Consider the following 15,668-nt stretch of genomic DNA (forward strand, 5'->3'; position numbering starts at 1 on the left):
TGCCTCTGGACTCCATTACTCATTTTTCAAATCTCAACTCTGGAAATTTCAGCCTGAAAACTTGTAATGTCCCTCCTAACTTCAGGCAGTGTTGGTACCTCCATGGTGATAGCCATCAGTGTTTTTGTAAGTCATTGTTCACTTATCTTTCTAAGTAGGATGTGAACTTCTTGATGAGGAAAGTTTTGTCTTAGTTGGTTTTTTTTAAAAATCATTTTTACATTATCTTTATGACGCTATTACATAGGTAGTAGTACTGTGCTTGGTATATAGTTAGCCCATTGCTATATTAATATTACTAAGAAAATGTAATATTTGTGTCATATGTTTTACTCATTTTCATATGATCTAAGAGAAAATGTAATTCAGACTTTCTAGCTAGGTGGGTTTCATGTTTCAACCAATATTTTCACTTTAGAGCAAGAGGTAAAAAGTAGCTTACTATTTTTCTCAGGTTGATTTTTCTTTCTTTTATTTTTCAGTAATAGAGGCAGAAGTGAAGCAATATTGGTTCCAAAGTTTATATTTTATTTTGTTCTAAATGAGGATTAGTTTTAATAATTACCAATGGTGTTTCATTCTGTACTCATAACTTATTGAGAAATAATCCAATATTTTGTACATAAATTTTTCATTAAATACTGATGAGAAGTTATATGAAGTTTAGATAAGGAAGAAAAATGAAATATAATTCCTTTCAGTTTCTAGTTTTTCTAGAGAAGATAAATAGATTATTGGTGTCTGACTTCTCAAAGCTTACCATCTACATTTCACTTCACTCTTATTAATTTTGGGGTCATTTTAACAAAATGTGTTATCCTATAAATGTTTTTAACTAACTTCAAAATATCTATTTCAGTATACCATATAATTTGTATTTTAAATGATTTTAAGGTATATTTTGTTTATTTTTCTATCTGCCAGCAGCTAATTCTTTCAAGTTTAAAGTTGTATTGTGCTTATGTGAATCCCATTGTTGGTAACTGTAGGCATTTGGGTAATTATTCACATAGGATGATTGGTTTTTCTTGAAAAGATAGAGACTAATGTTTTCTTGAGAAATGGAATCATTATTTTACATATTGTTAACAACATCCCTTCTACTCAGAAGTATAGAAACTAAACCCTTAATAACATATGGGAAAAACAAAGAACTCTTCAAATAAAGTTGTTAACATAATGTTATTATTGACCTATAAGTAAAAGACATAAAAGTACATTTTATTATCTATTTTTAAAGTGTAGAAATGTTTAATCTTTTCAAAATTGAAAAGGTCTGTTAATTTTGGGGGGACATAATTTCACACAGAAAAGTTGTAAGGATATTCAATAAGTTCCCTCAGATTTCTTCTTTCTCTCCCTGTCTCTCAATTAAACATTGCAGACTTGATATCCCTCTATTCCTTAAAGATTTTAGGGTTTATTTTTTAAAAGTTGGGAATTCTCTTAACTACATTATAATTATAGATATTAGGAAATAAACATTGATGCATAGTTATTAAACATAGACCTTACCAATTGTCCCAACATTGTTCTTTAGAGCAAAAGAAAATTCAAGATTACTAGTTGCATTGATTTGTGTGTCTCTTCAGACTTTAATCCGGAACATTTCTTGAGTCTTTCTTTTTATGTAATGACATTGACATTTTTTAGGAATACAGGTATTCCCCGCTTTTCAGATGTTCATAAACATTTGGTTAAAGTGGTGTCTGCCAGATTTCTTCACTATAAAGTCACTATTTTATCCTTTAATGAAAAAATATCTTGTAGGAGATACTATGAGACTATGTGAATATCATGTTACTTCTCAAACTTTTACTCACTAGTTTTGTGATTTTTACCAAACAGAGATTTTCTGATTCCATCATTCTTTCTACAATAATTAGTTAGCTTTCTTCTACAATGAAAAGCTTTGTCTTCTCTAGTTTGTCTGTCTGTGAATCTTATCTGTGTATTCATCTGTGCATCTATGTATTTATCTATGTAGCTATGCATCTGTCTATGTTTCTATCTATCTATTTATGTATCTATCATTCTTTGAGCATTTCCTTATGTTTTGGCACTCATCTTGAACCTTTCCTGCCCTAACTGGAAGCTGGCATTTCTCAAGCATCCCTGGTTCCTTTACTGGGCTCTTTGCTACAGGGCCATCAGTGTTTATGAATCATCCTAGCAGACAGAACTGGAAAATAGGTGTATGTAGACATAACAGACACCAATAAATTCTCATACCTAAGTATAAACACATCAGTGCCCATTTCTGTATCTACCTGTACTCTATAGTAAAATCCATGAGTTCACACTAATACCTCTCATTTCCTATCCCTTACTACAGGGTTCATTCTATCCTTCCTCCTTTCCAAATTTTTAATTTCCTTCTCTGACAGCAAATAATCTAACTTTAGTTATTGACAATAAATATATTTTTATTTATATCAATAAAAATATATTTATTTTTATATACTAAAGTTTCATATGTATTCAGTTCTATTTGTAGATCTTCTATGCTACTCCACTGATCTGTTTGCCAATTGATGTGCCAGTATCACAGTGTTTTAATTTTAGAGGGCTTATAAATGTTTGAATGTCTATTAGAACTAGTCCCCCACCCCTTTTTTTTTTTTTTTACATCTTTTTGGAGTATAATTGCTTTACAGTGGTGTGTTAGTTTCTGCTTTATAACAAAGTGAATACATATACATATGTTCCCATATCTCTTCCCTCTTGCATCTCCCTCCCTCCCACCCTCCCTATCCCACCCCCCTGGGTGGTCACAAAGCACCGAGTTGATCTCCCTGTGCTATGCGGCTGCTTCCCACTAGCTATCTATTTTACGTTTGGTAGTGTATATATGTCCATGCCACTCTCCCTTTGTCACAGCTTACCCTTCCCCCTCCCCATATCCTCAAGTCCATTCTCTAGTAGGTCTGTGTGTTTATTCCTGTCTTACCCCTAGGTTCTTCATGACATTTTTTTTTCTTAGATTCCATATATATGTGTTAGTATATGGTATTTATCTTTCTCTTTCTGAGTTACTTCACTCTGTATGACAGACTCTAGGTCCATCTACCTCACTACAAATAACTCAATTTTGTTTCTTTTTATGGCTGAGTAATATTCCATTGTATATATGTACCACACCTTCTTTATCCATTCATCCGATGATGGACACTTAGGTTGTTTCCATGTCCTGGCTGTTGTAAATAGAGCTGCAATGAACATTTTGGTACATGACTCTTTTTGAATTATGGTTTTCTCAGGGTATATGCCCACTAGTGGGATTGCTGGGTCGTATGGTAGTTCTATTTGTAGTTTTTTAAGGAACCTCCATACTGTTCTCCATAGTGGCTGTACCAATTCACATTTCCACCAGCAGTGCAAGAGTGTTCCCTTTTCTCCACACCCTCTCCAGCATTTATTGTTTGTAGATTTTTTGATGATGGCCATTCTGACCGGTGTGAGATGATATCTCATTGTAGTTTTGATTCGCATTTCTCTAATGATTAATGATGTTGAGCATTCTTTCATGTGTTTGTTGGCAGTCTGTATATCTTCTTTGGAGAAATGTCTGTTTAGGTCTTCTGCCCATTTTTGGATTGGGTTGTTTGTTTTTTTGTTATTGAGCTGCATGAGCTGCTTGTAAATTTTGGAGATTAATCTTTTGTCAGTTGCTTCATTTGCAAATATTTTCTTCCATTCTGAGGGTTGTCTTTTGGTCTTGTTTATGGTTTCCTTTGCTGTGAAAAAGCTTTGAAGTTTCATTAGGTCCCATTTGTTTATTTTTATTTCCATTTCTCTAGGAGGACCCACCCCCTTTTTTTTTAGCATTTCTTTTTTAGTGTTTTCCTGACTATTCCTGAATGCATATTTTTCTATGTGATTATTATTATCAATTTATTAAGTTCCATTAAAAAATGTTAGTATTTTTGTTGAGATTGGGTTAGATTTATAAACTAATTCAAATAGAACTGACATCTTTATGATATTGGGTTTTTTTTTCAAGAACAATGTGTGTCTTTCCATTTTGTCACAACTACTTTATGTCTCCCATGGGTTTTGCATATTTTTTGTTAAAATTTATTCCTAAGTATTTTATCTTATTCATTACAATTATAAATAAGATTTTATATCCTTTACCTGGTTATTGTTAAAGGGCTATTGATTTCTGCATATTAATTTGTTAAATTTATTACCTTACTGAATTGCTTATTGTTTTAATTTGTTTTAACACGGATTCTCTAGGGTTTCCAGATACTATCATATCATTTACAAATAGAGATAGTGTCACTTTTTTTCTAGTCCTTACACATCAATTAACTTTTCATGTATAATTACATTGGTTAATATCTCTAATACAATTTTAAGAGTAATAGATCTATTGGGGAATCTTGCTTTATTCCTGATCTTAGTGGAAGAAAAGCTTACAGTGTTTTCTTATTAAGCAATATGCTATTATATATATATATGTGTATCTATAGATATATATAGATATATATAAAAAATATATATACACACACATATACGTATGTTTGTGTGTGTGTGTGTGTGTGTGTGTATATTTATGCTAAGAAAGTATCCTTGAATTAGTATTTTATTGAATGTTTTATCAGGAATGGGTATTGACTTTTGTCAAAGACTTTTTAACATCTGTGTAGATAATCATATTTTTTTATTTTTAGATTCGATAATATGGTATATTAATGAATTTCTTAATAATGAATCAACCTTGCAATCTTAGTACTTATATTAAACGGTGTATTTACTGAATACGTTATTATCATTGATGTTTTCAGGTTAGTTTCAGCTTTCAAACTGTTAAAAAAGTACATTATATATTTGAAATTAAAAAGCATATATGGTCAAGAATGTTACATGTTATCTATATGTGCCATCCACACATATATATCGTCTATCAAGAAGCTGAAAGAATCTCAGGATATAACTCTTTACTACTTACTAGATGTATAAATGTGGACTTTTTTTTTTCATTTCTTTGAGGCTATTCTATCAAATGAGTATAATACATATGGTGTAAAGATTGAATAGGTAATGTGTGTGAGAGTACTTTGGAAATAGTGCAGTCATATATGGTTGCAAAATATTGTTCTTATCATTAACCTACTTCATGTTTTATATTTTTAACATAATGAATACTCAACAACTTTTTTCAGATGATTTGATTCATTGATTAATAACTATTCAAAACAACCTTTAAAAACAATCTCATTGAAAACATTGCAGATTTAAAAAGAGATGCAATAAAAATTCAATAAATTGGAATTTAAGAATTTGAACTTAAGGCAAGTAGTAATTTTTGGTGGTAGAACTGAATGTGGGAAAAAATGCCTGGTATTTCATTGGTATTGAGGTTTGGCTTGTGAATAGATTCTAATAATATGTGTCATTCTTGCCTCATCTGTAGCCCAGGGTATTAATATTTTGCTCTACTTTTTTAGATGTATGAAAACTTCAGATTAAAGAAATAAGTAAAATTTAAAGCGTTTAAAAACTTTAATGGTAGTCATTAGGCGTGTTCAAGAAATTTATCTTGCTAGAGTTAGAAAATGAAATATGACTAAAGTTATTCTTTATCAAAGCTAAACACACAAGGTATTAAAAATACAATTCCAGAAGAGTTGGGTTGAAATTTATTTTGGTCAGATATTTTCAGTGCTTATGCTTAACCCTCTTCTATCAAAAAAGAAAAAACCAAAACCTTGTTTGTTTTAAATGAGATTTGTGTTTTGAACATTCAGTCAGAATGAAGAACTGACAAGTTATGTGTTTCCAGGCTTTGTGGTTATAGGTCAGGGGTTGGCAATTTTTTTTTCTCTAAAGCATCAGGTAGTGAATATTTTGTTTTTTGTGATCCAGGTACAGGTATGGTTGCTGCTTTGCTGCTGCCTCCTCTTGTTCCTCCTCCTTTTCCTCCAGCTTCACCTCCTTCTTCTTCTCCACAGTCCTTTGAAAATGTAGAAACCGTTCTCAGCTTATAGGCCATAAAAAATAGGAAGTGAGGACTTGCCCTCACGGATATAGTTTACTGACCCTTAAAACAGATGGTTAGAGTTTCTCCTCATTTTTCAATATGTTAGATGGCTTTGAAATGTAAAATATGAATCTTAATAGCCCTCTTGGCACTTTATGACTTTCCAACCTGTAACTTAAATCCTTAAAACAGTACCATTTACTTGGCAGTTCCAGTCCTTAAGTTCTAGATTCTTGTTCACTATCATATTCTCAGACTAGTTCTAGAGCAGTGCCTTTCACCCAACAGCGTTCAACAAATACTGGAACAAGGACTGAATAACTGAGTTTCACTGTGCTTTATTTATTGGAGAAAGAATCATTTCTTAATTTCTCATTTACTCTTTATTTAGGCAAATATGGGTGCCCAATATCCTAAGTAAACAAAATAATCTCTGTAAGTCAAATGACATATTTTAAATTATGAGACTTGTCATCTTTCCAGGAGAGAACAAAATCATACTCTCAGCAACAGATTAATACATGGCAATAGTTGTAATTTTTGAGTTTTTAGTGAGAAAAACCAGATTGCTAAGATATTATTGGTATCAACATTTCATGTTTATTTATATCAAAGGGAAACAGCTATGTTCTGTTTTCCCTTTTCATAAACCACACATGATGGCTATTTGGGCTTAGAGCTGTAAATAAAAATATAAGTTTGAAGAATTAATTTTAAGTCATGTGGCTATTTGAACATTTCTCTTTGCCAGAATTCTTACTATATTTGAAACCTAATGTAATATATCTACTAAATATCAAGTATAATTAAGCTAGAAGTATATAAAGGAAATTAAGTGGACATGATCTCGTAACTCCCAGAAGCTGTTGTATTTGTGTGTGACAGATAGCAATGACATAGCAATTAAAGGACCGAGGCACATAAACTGACTTCGAAACAAGTACTGCCAATGACTATTTTTTGATTTCCTTTTCTAAAGTATATTCTTTATATACAATTTATTTGAATAGCTCTTATAGCATCTTTTTTTCTATCCTTATTGTTTAGTTTTAGTTACAAGTTGATATTACAAATTTATATTATAGGGAAACAGAAATACCATGTGACCTCATAATGTTCCTGTAATGTATAGCTAGGCTATAAAATCATCATCATATAAAATTTACCAAACAAAAGGCCACAGTGTGATGATTTTATAGGTGCTTATTCAGCATAAAAAGATAACCTCAAACGCTGACAACAACAGAATGATTTCAGTACCGTCATGAAGTATAAATTTTAAACAATTGAATTTAAAATACATTTGTGCCATTTTAGCCTGAAGTGTAGCACCAGAAGGGAATTCTCTCAAAATGAGTTTTCACTAAAAGGTATTTTTTAACACAATATTTTTTTCTGTCTCAGAAATTATTAAAGCTACTATACATTGATAATTCTTTAAAGAAATGCTGCAAGTGTGACTGTTATCTAGTTCTGCCATAAAGGGTAAATAAAAAGTTTACCCAAGTTTTAAAATATTAATGTGCATCATTTGTTTTTTAGTGAAGTTCTGAATACAAGATAGTGTTAATGTGAAACGGCAAGTTAATATTAAAAGATACCATGGTATATGCATTCACTATTTATGAAGTTACATGTTATCAGTATATCTGAGTCCCTTTTTTGCTCATGATAATTTCCTTTATTCCTTGCACTTCTGCATCTTGTCATTCATTTCTAAAATTCTCACATGTTGTGTTTCCATAGTTAATTCTACAAACTTAAAGGAAGATTATACTGATCTATTTAAAGTCTTTATGAAAGAAAACCCACACTTTTATGTAGGAGTCTCTTTTAGCAAAGAAAGCCTGGCTTCTTAAATAATCTACCTAATACCAAAATTTATTTTTTTTGTGTGTGTAGGGTTGTATATATTTACTTTATATTAATTATGTGTTTTTTTCAAAGCAAATAATCATAAACAATAAGAAGCTTAGTGTTCTAAAATATTTTGATCAAAATCAGTGACTCATTATCTTATTTTTAAATGTGTATGAAAATCAGGAATTAAATCATTATTTCATTTTTATCAATAGAATGGTTTAACTAGCTGGTGGTGTGCAGGAACACAGTAGTTCTCATTAAAGGTTTTTGAAAGGGTTGATGACATGATCAGCCTTATCTCTTGAGAATATGTCTCAGGATTGGAGAATAAGTTGTAGCCATACGGAAGGCAGAAAGATCAGTTATGTAATGTATTGGTGTCAGTAAGAGAGTATGAGTGACAGGACTTGAATGATGTGTTATCATAGTGGAAAGGAGGAGGTCAGATACAAGAAAGATCCTGCATGTAGAAACTAAACCTGCCAGCTGATTGGATGTTGGGCACAATAAAGTGTGAGATTTGTGTCCTGAATAATTGGAACGCTGATCTTTAACAAAGGAATGCAAAGTAAGAAAATGAAATGAGTTCAGTATGAACCAAATTGACTATATGTAACTGTTATGCTATGGAATGTTTCAGGTAGTATTCTGGAACACTAAAACTGAGAATGATCTCAGAAAAGGATGATATTTGGGCAAATAAACAGATATGCTTTTTTATACAATATGTAAAATTATATTTTTTTATTGTTGGCAGTGGTAAAAGTAGTGGAAGTAATAGTTGCATTTATTAAGTGTTTGATATGTGCTAGGAATTTAAAATACATTATCTCATTTAATTCTCACTAAGTCCTGAGAGCTCCTTTTTCCTTTTGAAGACGAAGAAACTAAGACTAGTGAGGTTACATAAATTGCCCAAGGTCACATAGCTAGTGATTATAGATGTACATTTTGAAGCTAGATGTACATTTTGAAGCTGAGCTGTTTGACTCCAAAGATCTTATGCTCTTTGAAACTCATTTCATTAAGTAGATGTACCAAATTAGAAATGGAAAAAAGTCCAAAGAAGGATGAGATAAATACTTGGATCCACACTAGACTTCAGGATACCCCAAAGACTTTGAAGAGTTTCACAAAATTTTTAAATAAGTGAATTTACTTCCCCTTCATTAAAAATAACTTGTATGCTAACCCTAGTTTTTGGATGGCAAGAGGATAATCGATGGTTTACAAATAAGATAATACAACCTTCCCTGAAATGTGATGCACATGTTTGTGATGGGGAATATTCAATATCATTTTGGTTTTGACTTACAGCTTGTACATGCAGTGGACATGCAAATATTTGTCATATGCACACAGGAAAATGTTTCTGCACAACTAAAGGAATAAAAGGTGATCAATGCCAATTGTAAGTAAACATTACTTTCTAGAACTTTCATGGGTTGAATTTATGCTGTAGAACTAATTGTTACAGGTTTTCCATTTTAAGTTTAGTGTTGTGTTAGTTGAGCAACCAGTATTATTGTAAGCTATGTTTACTTGCATTTTATCAATTTTCATAAAAAATTAAGCCTTTAAAATGACAATTTTGTGGCGCCTTCAAAACAGAGCCCAAAGAATATTTGTCTTTTGTATCTCTCCGATAAAAAGAAACATTCTTATTTTTTCTGGAAAAATATATATCAAACCTCCATTGCTATCTTTATAATTGTTCTCTATGTCTTGTTAAATAACTGAAATCCAGTGTTTCTATGCATTTCCTTCTTTTGAATCTTTTATTATTAATTCTGATCATTATAGTCTTTTAGGCCTTCCAAGTGGTTTTTTATACTTATCTTCTTTTTCTCTGTTATTTCATTAGACATGAACCCACTCTTGTTGTTAACTCTGCTTTCAGTAGTTTTATGAGTGGTTTTTGTCTTTTTATAATTTAGTTGTTATTCTCACCTACCTCCAAAAGGAGTAACTTTAAAAAGTAGTTGTTTCATGTTACTTAAATTTTTTTCTTATTCATATTCTTCATATATTAAAATCATTTTTATAGTTTTGAGTTGTATATATGCACTTACATTTATATTAGGTATAATGTGCTGTATGACATAAACCATAAATTCTGATTATAATAATTATATAATTATTTTAAAAATTAATAAAAGATTCTCCAAAACTATATGTAAAAATTTATATCCAAAGAGGTATGTTAGCCATGGAAAATGATCTTTTTGTTTGTTTTTATTTAGAACAATACATTATTTACAATAGAATTATCCTAAACATTTCAAGTTAGATGGTTACATCTTTGACTAGTCACTGAGGTATCATAGGTTTTCAAGAGAAGGTGAGCAGAACCAGTTTTTATTCCTTCTCCATAGTCTCTAAACTTAAAAATGAGGTCAAAGCATAAGATCTTAGGGAAATTCCTATTAAGGAAGGCTGTTTTGTTCTCAGTACCAATGAGATTAAATCAGAGTCCTATGCTTTAAGTCAGAGAGATGCCTCCAGTGTTTTGCAGTGCTACGTACTGGTTGTCATAAGTAATGCCAACTTCTTGGGTGTGTGACATGTGCATTTACACAGGGCCTCATGCTTAGAAGGGCATCATGCCTGATTGAATGTTCTTCTGTCGCCATATTAAAATTCTTAATAAATTTTTAACGAGAGCCCTTCATTTTCATTTTGTACTGTTCCTTGCATCTCTCTTCCCCCAATGAATTGTGTAGTAGCTCTTGGTCTTAAGCAACAAATACTTTATTTTTGTTGTGAGATTCCATCATCATTATAAACACTGGCAATTTAAATTTGTACTTTACTTTTGCACAAATGGTATAACCATCCATAATAATTATCTGTTATGTGATGCAGTACGTTAGAAACATTTTTGTTTCCAGGTAAGAGAGACAGTATTTTAATTCACTGAACTCATGGGCTTCTAAGCTTATATATACAGAGTTACAGGATTTGGCATATGTATGAAATACTAGAAAAATAAATTATATAGTTCTGAATGGTGAAATTACATTTTGCCCTAGTTATTATAAACGGGAAATTTTTTATAAGCAGAGGAAAACTTGGAATACTCATTTGTAGAGGGTATTTTGTGGACAGTTTTTGTAGATAGAATTACATTTATTACTTTTTTGTTTTACTTATTTATTTATATAAGATTTATATTATATAATAATATATATCATATATTATACAAATATAAAATAGAAATATATGTATATTATTTACATATTTATATTAAATATATATTTATATTTGTATAAATATTTATTTATTAATTTAATTTATTTATTTGAGTGTAGGGCAGTGATGACAATAGGGTCCTCATACTTAAAGCAATAATTTCCTGCAGTGTGCTTATACTGGAAAAAAATGCTCTTTTTAAGAAGCAAAGCTAGTCACTCAAGTCAGTAAACAATTATTAAATGAGTGGTTGCTACTCTTAATGAAGATGACTAACACATGGTTTTTACTTAAAGCTTCTTTCAGGCTAGCAGTGGAGACACTAGCCAAAATATACTATATTAATTTATTATTGATACATTAGTGATTTGAGATGCTTATGAATGAACTCTTTCCTCTTCCCAGGATAATTTCTGTTTGGCTTTAAGTATGTAGTCAGACATCACATCTCATTTGTGTATTTTTCATAACCTCTCCAAATTGAAATTGGTTGTCTTCCTATTTACTAATTTTTTCCTTGCATTATCTATGTACTTGCCTGTATCCTTTATTAAGTGAACCTCTTTAGGGACCATTGCATCAGTGCTACAATATAAGTGTTCAATAAATTTATTTAATGGAATGGAATGAAGAAAGTACTGAAGGAGTACTGAAAGGGAATGATTGATTTATCATGGAAGAATAAGGAAAGTGTGAGCAAAGCATATTTGAGATGGAACTTGAAGGAAGAGTTAAAATTTTCTGGGTATAGAATGTAGTAAACAGAAAGGGATACCACATCAGTAAAGCAAACAAGTAAAAATGAACGATAGCATTTCCAGTTTTTGCTCAAGATGTAGAGAGCTGGAAAAAGCATTGTTCCCACCTTTACAATGAAAGAAAGAAAAGCTGGGCAAACTGCAAATTCATGCGTTTTCTTGAAAGTGTTGGAGAACTGAGATTACAGGGTTACCAAATGACTGAAACTCTAAAGAGAAACAAGAGCTTTCAGGGAGAAATGAGACAGGAACGCTGGCTAACCTGGAGTGAAGCCAGTGAGAAGCTTAAAAGCAGAGTCCAGCTGAGGTGGCTGATAAATCGGTGCTCAAGTACTCATCGTCAATAGGGTGAAGGCCCTGGGGCCGAGGAATTGGTGGGTCCACACATGAACCGCACCGGTTGTTCATGGAAAAAATTGGAGATAATTTCTTGTGGTGTGTGCTGGGGGAAGGGAATAGCAGACACAGTGGGCAGGGCTTCAGTATGGGGTCAAAATATTCATTTAAAGGGACACCAAATTATTAATCTTGCCAAGGTAAAGTTCTCATTCTGGCCCTGGCCTAAACACAGTTGGAACTCAAAAATGGTAAGTTAAAAATTAATTTAATGGAAAAGTATAATATAAAAATAAATATGAAATGAGTGAAGTGGTATTCTCTAGGAAAATTGTTTACTTTTGAGGAGCAACATGCAGACTTTAAAGAAAACACACATATTATTTTTGTAAAATTTCTCAATTTACAATGTGAAGGTGACCCATATTTGCATTATGTAAAATATAATGTCTGTCATTTTCAATGTATGTGTAATGAAGGTCAGTAGTATTTAATTGTTTTTTCCTTCAGCCTTCTAACAACCCTACTGATAGAAACTAATGGTCCTCAGTGGGAAATAAAGGGGAAATCAGATAAAAATAGGTGAAAGTAGTTTTGATAAAATGTTGTGGCAGATACTTACGATACATCTTGCCAACTCTCATGGCTTTTAGGGTTTCATCAAGGCTGCAGTGGACAGTTTCCTGTACTTTCCAATATTCCACATAAAGAATGAGAATCGGGCTTCCCTGGTGGTACAGTGGTTGAGAGTCCGCCTGCCAATGCAGGGGACACGGGTTCATGCCCCGGTCCGGGAAGATCCCACATGCCGCAGAGTGGCTGGGCCCGTGAGCCATGGCCGCTGAGCCTGTGCGTCCGGAGCCTGTGCTCCTCAACGGGAGAGGCCACAACAGTGAGAGGCCCGCGTACCGCAAAAAAAAAAAAAAAAAAAAAAAGAAGGAGACTTCCATCAATTCAAGGCATAATGTGAACATCAGAGGCCCTCATAACAGCATTTAAAGACCCTCATCCTCTATAGCCAGAGAGCAGAGTATCTTGAAAATTATGCCCAGGATTTAATCATAAGGTTGGCAGACTGCAGATGAAACTGAAGGCTCAGTCATGACAATTTACGCATGCCAGAGTCGTTGCCTGATGACAAGGAGTAAGACTTTGAGGCCTACAGTGGGGACACTTATGAGTATGACCTTAGAACCCTGAATCCTAGATTCTCTTGAACACTCCTGACAGAAGTAGCCCTCTGTCATTTGCTAGAGTAGAATAGCTTCCTTTTCTCTGGACACAGTGCAAAGATTTCACCTGAGGGTTATGCTTCCTAAAAAGATGTCCTCTTCCAGAGTGTCCCCTGCCTCTACTTACTATCTTCAGATCAGTAAGAAGCATCAGGTCTCAGTGTAGCATGAATGGGAAAACTCAGTCTCTGCTATAGGAAGACATAGCTTATTCACTCAGAAAGTTGCAGAGCCTGGCAAGTATGCAGAGGCAGGAATCAGGAATGCACAGTGAGGGTGTTGGACCTGGGGACATGGGATATAAGACCGGAGAAGGGAGACTATACTGATACGGCGTCACTCTTCTATATTTCAGGATTTCATATCTTAGTGAGTTTACATGAAGTTGCTGACGGCTTTTTAAAGTGTGGACATGATGCTTGCCTCTAGTTAGTGAGGTGGGAGTTGCTGGAACTGTCTTGGGAAATTTTGAGCACTGGGGTCAGAAACTCAGGAAGCTGGATGTATTGGAATGCATGTATTACATAATATCAGACTGCCCATTAACTGACTATATTTTCTTGGAGGTCTTCCAGAACACTTCCTTCACTAGGACCATAAGGAGTACAGCAGTAAGGGGAGCCCTGGAATCTGTGGAACTCAGTGGTGGCTGTTCTCTGTAGGTCCTGATAGACAGTAAAAATGATTCCAGTCAGCTGGGCTCTCTAGTGACAATGTGTGTGTCAGGATTCCAGAACAGTAGAAGCCAGGTGGTGACATTTAACTCTTAAATATAGATATAATTACCTTAATAGTCAGCAAGACCAGGTGACCATCAGGGGGTATTGGTCAGCAGGGATATGTGGAAATGCCTAAGTGAGTTCTGAGGGATGAGCTAAATTGGCAGCCAACTAGATTATTGTTGGACTTGTATCACCAAAAAAAATCATGAACCAATAAGCAGAAGGTTGATGTCAGCTGCCTTAGTAGAAAATTGTGATCCTTCAGTCTTTTCCTGATTCTGATTTGAATCTCTGATTCCCAGAGCCCATCAGTTAAAATAGTGGTTGGGTTCCTTTGAGGAACCACGCATGGCATCTCATCAATACACACAATACATTCTCCTCCATTCTATCCAGTGGGACCTCAAGCCATTTAGTACATAATTGGTCACTGGAAAATGGCGCACACATACTTTTGAAGTATGCACACATACTTTTGCATTTAAGTGTTGAGTATCCACTTAAAATGCCTTGTGACGCTAATCATATCTGCATGAGCAGTTCTTCTCTCCAGTAAATTGCACATCACAGTGAAAAGTGAGCTTTCGTGGTTCTTGTGTATTTTTCATCGTATTTAGTGCAATACTGTAAACATTAAATGAAGCCATGGAACCCATATGAAGTGCCACTAGGGATACTGGAAGTGCTCCTGAGAAGCAGAGAAGAGTCATGACACTACAGGAAAAAGCTGAATTGCTTGATACGTACTATAGATTGAGGTCTGCAGCTGCAGTTGCCTGCCATTTCAAGACAAATGAATCCAGCATAAGGACCATTGTAAAAAACAGAGAAGGAAATTTGCGAAGCCATCACTGCAGCTACTCCAGAAGGTGCTCAAACCTTGTACTCATTGCATAATACCTTTTAATCTCATATTGAAAATGCAACTTATGTGGGTGCAGGATTGTTGTGAGAAAGGCATACCTATAGACTCTAATATGATTCAAGAAAAAGTGAAGTCATTATATGTCAACTTACAGCAAAGGGAAGATGAAGGGTCTAAAGCTGGAGAATTTAACGCCAGCAAAGGATGGTTTGATAATTTTAGAAAGAGGTTTGGCTTAAAGAATGTCAAGATAACAGGAGAAGCAGCTTCTCCTGACTGAGAGGGAGCAGATGAGTACCCAGATGCCATTAAGGAATCACTGATGAGATATCTGCTTGAACAGATTTTTAATGCAGATGAAAATGCTGTATTCTAGAAAAAAAGGCCACAAAGGACTTCTGTTAGTAAGGAAGAGAAGCAAGCACTAGGATTTAGGGCAGGAAGGGGTAGCCTAACTCAACTGTTTTGTGCAAATGAAGTCAGGTTTATGATCAGGACCGCCATTGTCTATAAAGCTGCTAATCCAGGAGCCTAGCAGGGAAAAGATAAATATCAGCTTCCTGTCTTTTGATTGTACAAGAAGGCCTAGATAACGAGAACCATTGTTTTGGATTGGTTCCATTGATGCTTTGTTCCTAAAGTCAGGAAGTACCTTGCCAATAAGGGACTGCCTTTTAAAGTTCTTTTTGCTATTGGACAGTGCCCCCTGGA

General features: G+C 33.7%; 1 protein-coding gene across 2 annotated transcripts in view; it reads left to right on the forward strand.

Moving 5' to 3' along the window:
- The window catches only part of ATRNL1 (attractin like 1), a 678,243-nt gene that overhangs the window by 194,984 nt on the left and 467,591 nt on the right, over nucleotides 1–15,668 (forward strand). For both annotated transcript variants that reach the window (XM_027112688.1, XM_027112689.1), the window contains exon 20: nucleotides 9,170–9,263. In XM_027112688.1, coding sequence (XP_026968489.1) covers nucleotides 9,170–9,263 — 94 coding nt within the window. The remainder of the gene's footprint in view (nucleotides 1–9,169; nucleotides 9,264–15,668) is intronic.

This window comes from Aethalodelphis obliquidens, unplaced genomic scaffold, assembly GCF_003676395.1.
Source record: "Aethalodelphis obliquidens isolate GAN/ISIS:26980383/991018 unplaced genomic scaffold, ASM367639v1 scaffold11, whole genome shotgun sequence".
Classification (NCBI taxonomy): Eukaryota; Metazoa; Chordata; class Mammalia; order Artiodactyla; family Delphinidae; genus Aethalodelphis; species Aethalodelphis obliquidens.